At 53.1% G+C, this 12,369-nt stretch overlaps 1 protein-coding gene across 4 annotated transcripts in view; it reads left to right on the top strand.

The window, feature by feature from the left end:
- The window catches only part of TNIK (TRAF2 and NCK interacting kinase), a 157,118-nt gene that overhangs the window by 25,333 nt on the left and 119,416 nt on the right, over window positions 1-12,369 (top strand). For all 4 annotated transcript variants that reach the window (XM_083847906.1, XM_083847908.1, XM_083847910.1 and 1 more), the window contains exon 2: window positions 408-473. In XM_083847906.1, coding sequence (XP_083704032.1) covers window positions 408-473 — 66 coding nt within the window. The remainder of the gene's footprint in view (window positions 1-407; window positions 474-12,369) is intronic.

A 12,369-nucleotide genomic window follows, 5' to 3' on the forward strand; every position in this document is an offset into this window, starting at 1 on the left:
CTCTGCTACGTGTGCACGTGTGTGACCGCTGCCTCGCCAGTGGGGCGAAGGGGTGTGCAGGGCTTCTGGGTGTGCTTCGGTGCCAGCTGCCAGCTCTGTGTGTCCTCTTGTGCTCGTCGGACAGGCCAGAAGGTTAACGGCCAGGATGCGCCAGGCCTCAGGGCAAGCTACACAAACGCTGCTGGGACCTGGCCCTGCGGGGCTGGTGCGGGGCTGGCTCGCCACACGGGGTGGGTTAACGTCCCTGCTCGACGTTACTGTGATGCTGCTGATCCCTGGGCTGTTAGAGAACTTCAAAATGTTCAAAACGTTTGTCAGAAAAACATCGGTCTCTCTTTATAGAATGCTTATTTTTTGAAGAATTAGAAGTACAGCTTATTAAATGCTTTTTCTTCCTTTTCTCCTAGGATCCTGCAGGAATCTTTGAGCTGGTGGAGCTTGTTGGCAATGGCACGTATGGGCAAGTCTATAAGGTAAGGCTAACGCCGGTGTCTGAAGTGATCCTGGTCGCCTTGGCCGTGTGCTGAACATGGGGCATCCCACTGCACCAGCCTCGTTAGGTTCCGGCAGTGTCAGGCCCGACAAAAACCTCGCTGGGCTTTGGCTTTTTGTCATGTGCTCGAGCTCTGCGCAGCACGTGGGGCTCCTACCATAGCAATTTGTACTACTTCGGAAGCTGTCGCTAAAAAATGGATTGCTTTCTTTGCCTCTCCCCCAGTCGCTTTTTAGGGATCCTGTGCTGAGGGAGGGAGCGGGGAGTCTGGGGTTTCATAGATAAATCTCTTCAGAAGAGCTGTATCATGGTCCAGGAGCCTGCTCAGGCTGGTGCTCTGCCGGGACCGCGGGGCTATGGCACGCAGGCTGGCTGCCGCTTGCTGCTCGGCAGAAACCTGCTGCCGGAGGACAACCGCGGCGCTCAGTGGGTTTGCTTTCAAGCTCCTGCAAACGTCTGGCAGCGGCTCTCCAAATGGGAGTACAAAGGAGACCGTGGAGAACAAAATTATAAACCCGTGAGCTTCTTTCCTGAAACGTTTAAAGTGTCCGTCCTTTGCTAAAGCACATCGCCAGTCCCGATCACCTCTTGGCGTGAGGGAATTCCAGAATTTGTAATCCTGGTGTTTTTTTTGTTGTGGATGATTCTTGTGGGGTTAGCAGGGGTTGAATTATTTTGGAGTCTGGGCTTATCTGCGCTTAATGTATGCTGTAAACATGTTTCTTGGCAAGTTGCACATGGAATTTGCTGAATATTTCAGGTCTGCTGGCAGATAGTAACCCCACGGGCCCCATTCTCCAAAGATTTGTGTGTGTGGGCACTAGATCTGTATTTACATTGCACTTGTGCGTGTGTGCACACAGAGATCCCGTTTGCCTGTCTTGCCCACGTTCCCTTTTGACAACAGAAAGGAGTATATCCACGTGCTCCGCCTTGGTCAGCGGGAAGGCACAACTCTCGCCTGTCACGCAGTGAAAGGCAGCGAGCTGGCCCTAACGAAGAGGAGAAAAGGGTGCTTAGAAAGCCACCTGTCAGGAGCTATTTGTTCTGATCCTGGTCTCCCCATCCTCCCGCTGCCGCGGGCTAATTCCATCAATTCCATGACAGAAGGATTGAAGTGAACCGCGGGTGAACCGCAACTTCTGGGGTTGAAAACGTGTCAGTTTTTGAACTGGAATAAGTTGAAAACCAAACAAAACAGCCCCCCCTCTAGCCCCCTTCTTACCAAGGCTGTATTCCGGGAGCCTTCCCCTCGGTGCTCGCCCCGGGGCTGTGTTCCCCGCAGGACGGTGGTGGCCGTGGTGCCCTTGTTCGCTCTCGGGCGCGGAGGCCAGCCCCGGGAGCTGGGCTCGGACCTGTTTTTCTTCTCAGCCACTAAAATAATGGCAGAGGGTTGACCTAATTTTAACTTAGGCACATTTCTAACAATCAGTGGAAACTATGCACCTTTAATGGCCTTTTGAAAGTGTCGTGTTTTTGTGGAAAGCAGAAAAGGGAAATAAACTATCTAATGTTTGCTCTGCTCTCCGCACAGCTCCACTGCGCGTGTTTCCTGTTGCAGTGGTTTGTTTGGTGCCTCGATGTATGATCGTAAAGGGGGGAAGAACCATCCAGAAGCGTTCAGCTGTAGGCTTTTGGGGAGGTAATATATTCTGAACGCTCCCGTGTTTCTTTTTCTCCTTCTTGTACAAAGAAAATCCTCCTTTTCGCTGTTTTTAATGTGCCGGAGCAATCAGATTGTCCCGGTGTGATTCACTCGCTGGCAGTGCCAGGCAGGATGGTGACTGGGAGGGGGAAAGCTGCTGTCCAAACCCAATTAGTAAGTGTTGAGGTAGGAATTCAGGCTAAGGCTGAGTTCAGATTCTCTTAAATTGAAGTCTTGGAGTTGTATCCACTTTATAAACAGAAGAAGACTTTGATAGAAAGCATACATAACTGTTTACGGTGTCCCACCCTAAAACCTAGCATGGAAATAAGATCTCTGCGATTCTTTTCCTCCAGATACCACCGCTGTATTTATCTCTTAAAGCAAAACAAATGGATCGGTTTTCAAGACGCTTAGACCTTCTGGCTCCCTTCTAAAAAAACACATTTGAGGTTGCCCTTACCTAGGAGCAAAAGGTCTCCAAGCAGTCACATCCCCTGGACAGCTCAGAGGTCAACAGCAAGGCTGTTTGGGGTCCCCGGTGCTGGAAGGACCTGGTGTGGAGGTGCACAGCTCAAGGGAGAGGGCGCAGAGCCGTACATCGGTGCGACCCGAAGGCTGGGGAAGCCCTCATCAGGACCCGTCCTTCTGCCCCCCCTCTGGCCGCAACCAGCAGTAACTGCAGAGAGAACGTTCCTTGCTCAGCGAGCTCTTGTGACTAGCTTGGGTTTTATTTTAGTGAGAGACCGCGCTGGTGATGGTTTCTCTCTCTAATTGAATTGGAAGCTGTTCTTTATTTTCTAATAATCCTGCATCTAATGGTACGGATTGTGAATTGTCTTTGATAAAGGGCTGAGATCTTGCTAGCTCCAGTGCAAGGCATTGTTGCGCTATGGGATTTTTGTGTTCCTGGGTTTTTTTGAACGCTTAAAAGAAATGGCTAACAGATACACAGTGCTTTGGACTTCAGGGATTAAGCCGTTGCCTTGCTGTTTTTAGCAGGTAGCTGATGACTGGAAACAAAACTGTAAATGCAGAAGTCGCAAAGACTTTTGATAATGCTTTAGAGCATTATTGGAAGGGTGAGGGAAGGCTTTTTGCGTTGCAGAATATTATTACTACCGTTCATCTCTGCTTTGCATTAGAGAGCAAGCAAAAAGGCCTTGCATACTGAGCATACTTACACTGCCTGAATAAATCACACTGTCGGGGCTGCAACTGCTGGCATGCCGACCACCACTGACCACGTGAGCTGAAAGGGAAATAACACCAGATTCCTCACAAACACCCTCCCAGCGGGTTGGTGCAAGGCTGGAGGAAGACATTCAGCGGGCTGGTTATCGTGCGCTGAATATGTCACAAAATAAAGCGATCCCCCCATGTTTTTAGGCAGCTGTTTTGGTCACTCCGGGAGTCCCCTGTCAACGTGCAGCAAGGTGGGAGCAAACTCCTGGAGCAAACTTGTGCTCAGCACCACTCGGGTACCCAGCATCACCACGGCAGGGTTCTGATGCCAGTCTTCTCAGCATTAAACCAAAAAATAAAAATCGGTAGGTAGGTCAGATGGTAACCATTAATGTTCTCATCTCGCATATGGTTTTACAGCGTTGAACAGGGAGGTGAATGACGCTAGGACTGCGTCCTCCTGCAGCCTCCCAGCCCCACCAGGAGGGCGACGTGTGCTAACACCAAGCGTGCTGGCTTTGCTGGGTGCGCTGGGGATGTGGCTCTCCGTTCGCAGCTTTAGGGAGGCTTTTATTTTACAGGGTACAAGATTTTATTTTAAAGGGTACAAGATACGGCACTATGGGCTGGCTCCGTAACTGCACAATAACTATTGATTGTTTAATTAGCTGGTAAATGCCACATAATCGCTAAGCCGTTACACAGCCTCGTTCTGTGCTCTCGTTCAGGGCACGTGGGACTCATGGCCAGGGTCCCTGTGCACGCTCCTCCGCTGTCACGGGTGGCAGAGAGCAGCACTGGGGACACCGCGGGGTGCCACCGGCCATCACCTGGCCGCAGGGCGTCCCTGTCCCCGCCAGCCATCGCCGTGCCTTTGAGCACCAACATGGGAGCATCTGCTGGGAGGAAAAGTGTTTTGGAAGCTTAGGTTTGAAGCCCAGTTTTCATCCTGGTTTTTGCTTTCAGGCCCAAGCTAGGTGGCCGTTTGCCCCATACGGGGCAAAAGGATGAGGAAACGCATCCCAAGGTCTTCTGTCAGTTCTTTTATTCATTACCCAACTTGTGTTTGCCAGAACGGATTCATCTGGAGGCGAACCCCCAGTTCGGTCCAGTAGATGAAGATGTTGAGGTTCAGGGGTATGAGAAAGTGAAAGAAGTATCTTGAAATTCAAAAAGCCACACGTGGCTGCCTCCTGGTGATGGTGTCCCTGAGTCTGCAGATGCCAAAAGAGCTGGGATAACGTGGTCCTGCCCTCCCTGGTGCTGGTTGTGTGCTTCCACGGTACCCAGCGCGTCCCCAGCTCTCTGTGCTCCCTGGGCACTGCTGTGCGTCCCCCTGCTGAATGAGTAGCTGGTGGATATGCTAAAGAAAGGCAAAGATTTTTTTTTTCTCTTCTTCTAAGCTTTTTGGAGGGGAGGTGTAAGAGAAGAACTCACGTGCAGGCTTGCTCCGTGTTCAGCCTGCCCGTGGTCTGGCTCAGCCCTGGTGGGAACAGAGACTCTGCAGGTTCCCAGGTCATTACTAGCAGTTCAAATAATTAGCTTGAGTCGAGAATGACATTAATTGTTTTTAATAATCAGTTGTTTTATTGTCTCTCTTTCTGAAAGACTGATGGTCAATAGTTTGATAATTAATCGCTGTTGCTTCTAGCCCAGTGGAAGAAGTTACCACGCTGCACAAAATTATCGTTTCCTGCGGATTGTTGCTGTAAAGAATTAATCCTAGCCGTGTACACAGCTTTTATGGCTGAGGGCCGACTGCTGGGACTTGCTCGAGAGGCCGTGCTGCACGCACGCAAGCTGCAGGCGCTGCTCCTGGGCTGATTGCTGCCGCTGTCCCCCTCCTCTGGGCGCCCGTCCTGCAGTCCCTGGTGCCCTGCAGCACCGGCACCCGCTGTCCTGGGGAACACAGAGCCCTGAGCTCCCTGCATCTCTGGCCCACAGCAGCCAGCTGTTGGGTTTGAACGGGCTCATTAAGCATTTGCTTTTTCCCACCTTCTCGTAACACCTGGTTCATTTCATTAAACTTGAGCCAGAGGTGTTTGTCTAGCACCGTATCCTTTGCGGTCCCTTTTTGGTTCCAGCCTCTTCTTCAGAGCCTGCTTTTGCTGCATGTGTGTGTGTAGCTGTCCCTTGGCACGCTCTGGTGGTCGCTGCAGATGAGGCAAATGTGTCAGGGTGTCAGCACTCTCTGGCTTGGGTCGTTCCCCAGCTTTCCGTATAACAACCTGGGGCCTGCTCCATAGGGCTGAAACGGGAAAACTCCTTGCCTGTGCCTTGCTCGGAAAGCAGAGCAGATAAAGCAGGAAGGATCAGATGTGCCCCATCCAGGGCTCTTCTTTCCCTCGTATCAAGGCGGTTGTGGCGTGGCTGGGACCCTTCACACCCGTGTCCAGGTACGGGGTCACCCCGGGGGACGCCCGCCCCACGAGGCAGCTCTGCACCCTCAAGGTCACACAAGGGCTGTGTGACTGAGCATACGGCTGACAAGCCGCTGTATAATCCTTCCGTACCACAAGCACGGCATTACGTAGTGAGCCGTTGCTTCTGCTGGGATGGCTGCTTGTGTCGGGGAGCCCGACGGGGTCACCCCTTCTTATGGGGCCACCAGCTTGCGGGATGGTTTCTGTGCTTCAGTCGGTTCTTACTGGGCTGCGGGAAGGGGCTGGGCTGGCACGCTGATACGTGGTAACGCATGCCGGCTTTATCAGAGGGTGAAAAACAGTGACCTTGATTTATCAGCTTCCCTGTGATGTCGGATTATCTTTGGAAGAAAAAGTCCTTCCCTTGCTGCCTCAAATTGTGTGTGCGTTTCTGAAACGGGGCCTGCTTTTGGCCACACGGGCAAGGAAGCCTGAACTGGAAAATGCTTAAAATGATGTTTCACTTAGGGGAAGAAAAAAAAAAAAGAAAAAAAGAAAGGCTTTGTTACCAGAGCAACTGGTACATCTTGTGCTGCTTCGTTTCTGTGAACCGCACAGAGCACCCTCCGCCCGCCCGCCCTCCCCGCAGGAGCCAGCCCCCACACACCTACACACCAATATGTCACGGTGACTTCTCGCCGCCTGAATAAGGGAAGGGAAAGGTGCTTCTTACACTGCGGCCGCTTACAAAAGGTGATTCAGAGTGTTCCTGCGTTAATTTATCGTTCCCCCCCCCCTCCCCGTTCATCTCCATCCCCTCCGCGGTCCGTGACGGGGCAGGGCGGGCGCGGTGCCCGTGGCGCTGGCCGCTCTCCTCGCGCTGCTGCGCGCTCTGCTTCGCTCAGCGCCGCGCAGCCTCGCAAGGCAAGAAGACATCCGCAGTGGCACGGGGGAAAAAAGCTCCCTTTGAAGACGCTGAGCCGAGCCAGCGGCGCCGCAGGACGTGGTGGCTGGCCTCGCGGGGCTTATCGGGTGCCAGGCGTGGGTTCAGGGGAGGGAGAGCCCTCTGCTCGTCTCGCTGGGGTTAGAGGATGCTCTGTGCAGGCAGGCGCCCTGCAGAGCTCTCGATCCAGCACCGTTTGGCCACAGGAACGACCAGACTAGGAGCTCAGACCTGTCTCGGCAGGACAGCAGGGGAAGGCAAGGGTGTAGATGCTCGTAGCGGTGTTTGGCAGTGAAATCTGTGACACCGTGCTGCCTGGAGGTCTCCACGCCTGCTGGGAGAACCTCGGTCTGTGGGGTAAGAGAGGTGTCCACTGCCCTTGCTTTGGGGCTGCTCTGGGGCTCGCTCAGTCCCTTCGCTTTGGGGCTGTTCCTGGGGATGTCCCTACAGGCACCGACCCGCATCGAGGGCAGGGGGGGATGCTCAGAAAACAGGCAGCTTTTCCGAGCTGGGGGCGTGCCCTGCGCAAGCCTGGCTCTCCTGTTCGGGAGGTGCAGCTTCCCAGCCTGAGGCTTGCAGAGCTCTGGTCACTGACACCGCAGAGCAGTTCGTTACAGCAGCATGGCCACGGCCAGCGGGTGAGGTTTGGTTGCTGCAAGGCCTGGGTGGATTATAAAATAATTTCCTGTTAGAATATGCTGATCTGATGGTAACCCTGGGCTGCAGGGAGGCGAATGAGGAAGATCTCGCTGGAAGAAGAAGCTGGTGCACGCTGGTTGTTGTTGTTGACTCGTTCATGATATTTAATGAGTATCAGGTTAGTGATCTAGAGCCTGGTGTGGCGTACAGGAAGCCTAGTGCTGAGTCCTGCGGCTGCTAACTTCTCCGCTGGCCTTTGCTGAATCACCTCTCTCCTCCTCTGCCCTGCCTGTGCCCAGCCCTCCCCTGGCATCAGGAGCAGTGCGGGTGCTCTGCGGGCAGCGGAGGCCACTTACAGGGAGCTGCTGTGTCAGGGGCAGTTGTTAACACCGTTTTGCAAGCACAGACTCAGGCATGAGGCTGGTTCAAGGGGAGCTGATGCAGCAGCCCCAGCACCAGCCAAGCAGCCAGACCACCCGTTTGGCTGCTGCCGGCAAGATGCACAGTGCCACCGTCTCCGTTAACAGCCAAGAAAACTCCTCTACACGATGTAAAGAAGCGCTGAAAATGCAAAGCAGGATCCTGGGGCTGGGTCAGGCTGCGTATCTGAGGCTTTCACGGTGGCCAGTGTTTGTTTTCGACGTTCCTTGCTTGTCCTTTTTTTGCATCTTTTCCGATGTGGACGCAGCCTGACTTGCAGCTGGCGCTGAAGGCCTGAAGCAGAGCGGTGCCGGAGGGGGGCCGGGTGGAGCTCAGCATCTCCTGGGTGCGCCGTGGAAGCTCGCCGCAGTGAGAAGCGTGGCTCTCGAAATCTGCAGTTTATTCTTAGGTTTACCTGGGAAGCCCTTTACACTAATTACCTAAAGATGGGAAGTGCCGAGCAAACATAGCCCGCTTCCAAATGGTGTGAGTTTTTTTTTTTTTTTTCCTCCCTCACATAAGAATGGCAGATTGGCGTAATATTTTTTGTTGTTGTTTAGGTCTTTTTAAGTTCTTATGTTTGAATTTGCTCGTGGAAGAGTGTGGCTGGGAGCTGGCTCCATCCCCACATCTCCAGCAAAGGCGCTGCCTTCGCTCCTGTCCCCGTCCCCATCCCACCCCGCTCCTCGGCGTGGGCAGCTGAGGAGGACGAGGAAGAGGAGGAGGAGGAGGAAGGGGAGAAAGGCAGGGCTTCCAGCCCTGCTGCGCGTTGTGGGGGGTTCTCACAAAGGAGAAAAGAGAAGTAAGAAAGATAAAGCAATTAGCTGGAGGGGGTCTTGGGGAACCTGTGCCTTCGTTACAGTCCTGCGTGGGGCTCCGTGCGTGCTGGTGCTGTGCGTCCCGAGCTAGGGCAGCGTGTCTGGGCCCTCCCTGCCAGCCCCACAGCCTGTGGCTGGTCCCTGCCCCGGTCACCTGCCCGGCTGGCCTTGACCAGAGACGTGGATGTTGATGTCCCGGGGTTATTTGTGTCCCACGCTTTATTTTCGAAGACTTTCTGATCCCCACTGGGTCGCGGCAGAGGTATGTCCTTCGTGCCGCTGGTGCAGGCTGTGCCCCGCAGCGTAACCACAGTGCCGTGCCCCGCGTGGGTGCCGGGTACCCTTCCTCACCCTCTGCAGCCCCATCTCTTTTACAGGGGAGCTTGCAACCCGTGGCAGCGAGTTTCCAACACAAATAACCTTCTGCATAGTATTATTGTTATTGTTTTAATCCACTTTAAAACTGGATTTGAGAGCAAACGGTAGCTGAAGTGACCTGTGTGTGCGGGGGCAGAGAGGGCAGGGAGCTAATCCAGCACAGCACGCTCAAAACCGGGAGCTGCTGGGGGGAGAGACTTGCATAAAGGGCAGAGAATTGGATTTTAGATTCCCAGAGGTAATTTTTCAGAGCTGCCCACAGCCCCGCTCTGGAAGCTGTGCGGGCTTTGTTAGCTCTCCGTGGGCATTAAAGACCAGGAGGCAGAAGCACCTTTCCCCGGCAGCGTGCTCCTCGTGCCGGAGCTCAGCCTTCGCCCCAGCCCCGTGCTCCTGCTCCATCACATCGCCACAGATGTCTTCTGCAGTCAGTGCTGGGTGGGATATTTCTTTTAATAAGTCTAGCTATTGAATTCCAAATAAACAAATAGTGTTAGCTCGTTACGGTTCTTCTACTCCCTTGAGAAGTGGTTATTAACAGGGTCAGCGTGAAGAAATGTATTTTCTGTTTGTCTTCGTAGTGTCTAGATCAGATGAGAGCAGGCTTAAACAGTACGACTGCTACGTTAAAAACATTCACTCGTGGATGCCTCCTCATTAGTTAAAAGGTGTGATTCTTTCCTTGCAGGTTGCCATTGTGTTTTCGTTGAAACGGCTGTGGCGCAGTTGGTGCGGGAACTTCAGGGTGGTTCCTCCATCTGGGCACGACCACGGGGTGTCTGCGGGGAGCGATGGGATGGGATGGGATGGGATGGGATGGGATGGGATGGGATGGGATGGGATGGGATGGGATGGGAGCCTCTGATGCTGAGCTCTCATCCAGGTCCTCCTCCAGAATCCCTGTTGTAATGGCAGATAATGGTTGCTGTGCCAGATGGAGGGCTGGAAAGGAAAGCCCGGAGCTTGTTCCAAGGCCTCTCCTTCTCCCTGCGTATTTATCACTGATTTTTTTGGTGAGGACATAACTCCTGGGGCTGTGAGTTCCCTCAACGGGTGGCTGCTGCCTTGCACAGGGCTTGTGATGGGCCCAGGGCTGCTGGGCCTTGCTGGCTCGGTGCCTCGTGTGGCAGTGCTGGTTTGCATTTAAAGAAAAAAGTGATGTTTTTCAGGGGCTGTTGCTGAGGATGGGTTGGACGTGCTAACCTCAATGACAATGAAAGCAAATTTCAGCAGACTTTTTTTTTTTTTTTCTTAACTTTAAACTCGACATGATGGATTTGTCCGTGGAGAGTCGGGACTGAGGAATGGTTGGGGTGAGCAGTCCTGCACTTACATCAGCCATGAATTAAGCCGGTTTGCATCACACCGAGGAGCAAAAGGAAAAGTGATTTATTGCAATGGAAGTTCATGGTCACAGTCCCATTTTTTCGTGGACTGCTCAGGTCTCTCTCCATGTTTTCCAGCATTGATGTCCATGTCCAGTCCTACTAGGTGTAATCCGAATATTTCACAGCCTCTGAATGACAAAGAAGAAAAAATCCTCTGAAGCCCGCTGGGGACCTGAGCCTTCACCAGTGGCGTGGCCTTCCGGTGGTGGCAGCGAGCGGAGGGGACGTGCTGGGGAGGTGCCACCGCCTCTCCTGGTGGGGCTCCGGGGTCAGCCCCGCGCTGGCAGCGGGGAGGCACGGATGGGCAGCCACTAATCCCTCCAGCCCGCGCTCTCTTGGTGCCCTGCATCCCCTTTTGAAAAGATGGGATGTTTCTGCTCCAGCACGTCTTTCACTTGATAAGTCTTTATGCTAATACTTTCCTTGGTGTTGCAATTTGTCCCTGAGCAGAGCCATTAGTTGGGAATACGCCGCCTCATTAAGTGGCTAACTTGAGCATTCAGAAGTCTCCAGCCGACCTCCTCCCCTCGCAGCCTGGCAGATGAAAACCTCTCTAGTTTGAAGCTCTTACGGACAACTTGAAAGGCTGGAAACATATCTTCATGTCTTATGGCAGTAGGAATTCACATGTAATCAGCAATCAGCGTTTAAGAGAAATTGCAAATCCAGCCGGACTTGCCGTTACCCTCTGTTCGTTAGAGCGATTGTTATTACAGGCAAAGCCGGCAGGGCCGCGGGTGCTGGGTGGGAATGCCTTCATGTCCCGTGCTTCGGAGATCTTCTCTTTTGCACTTCAATTCAGCAGGGCCAGGATCGAGGCCAAAGCCTTTCTTCTGTACATAACTAATAGGAAGACAGCCGCTTCAGCAGAATTTCCGTGAATAGCCTGTTCCAGATGAGCTGTGAATTGTGTATCTGAACGCCGATAAGGCGAACCCAAGGGGTAGTTTGCAAGAGGAAATTGAAATATTCTGTTGGAGGAGCGGGCTTCTGAAACGGAACACAAAACTGCACTTCGGGACTTTGCACAAATATTCCTTACCATAGTCACGGAACTGCCTAAAATGCAGAAAGCGTGATCCGTGGTGCTGAAGGGCAGCATCCCGCAGGCGAGCCCTACCAGTTGCACAGAAAATGCATCTGCTTCGAGTCCTGTAGGAGCCAAGCAGCAAGCCGGCCCCTCAAAAGCCAGCTGAACATGCTCTGGTGGTGCTTTTTTATCCTTGTTTGCTTTTTTTTTTTTTAAATTGACAAGGAGCAATCTGTAGGGATGGAGAACCTGGAGCATTTGCAGTGTGTTCGGAGTACTCCGAGCTGGATGAGCTGCTCAGCCAGGCTGTAGTGGGAAGGAGAGGGCCCGGTGGTGTCGTTGTGGAAACCTTGTCTGTAGGGTTAAGCAGCAGCAGCAGCATTTGGGCCCGAGGTCTGCTCTGTCCGTGCTGGCACTGAGGGCGTGTTTCTGCACGCCGGCTGCCGTGCATTAAATGGATTTCCATGCGTGCTGCTACGCTCGCATGCCGGATTGTGCAGGGCACGGGGGTTTCACGTTACAGGTTTTTGCTCGAGGAGGGGCACCAGGGGTCCGGGAGAGGCTTTCTTCAAGTGGTGTGTTTCTCATCAGGCAGGCTGGCTCGGCCTTTTTGAATCATTCCAGTTTAGGTTTGCTGCAGAGTGCCCCCCGCACATGGGTTTGCCGGGGTTAGCACGCCCAGCCCGCAGAGTACCGCCGTGCAGCTAGGCTGCTGCCTTCCTGCTTTATGGCTAACTTGTGGTTTTATTTTTATTTATTCACTGCATCTGCCTATGTTAGCTGGGACTTGGCACGGCCGAGGAAAATCGGATCCTCTTTGAGTGCCTCAATGCCTTGAGTGTTGGTTTTTGTTCCCTTATTGGTGACCATTCACAACCTATTTTGGAAGGCACTCGAGAAGGAATCAGCTAATTATATCATTTAATAAAAGATGTGAGAATATCAATTTAGGGAGCGCCGGCAGTGTGGAGAAGCTGGGTCTGAAGAATGTGATTTCTGTTGCATGGGAAATATTAATCACGTCAGCTCCCGGGAGACAGGTCTGCCAGGAGGGTGGTTATGTTGGATGC

The sequence above is a fragment of the Anser anser genome, assembly GCF_964211835.1.
Source record: "Anser anser genome assembly, chromosome: 9".
Classification (NCBI taxonomy): domain Eukaryota; kingdom Metazoa; phylum Chordata; class Aves; order Anseriformes; family Anatidae; genus Anser; species Anser anser.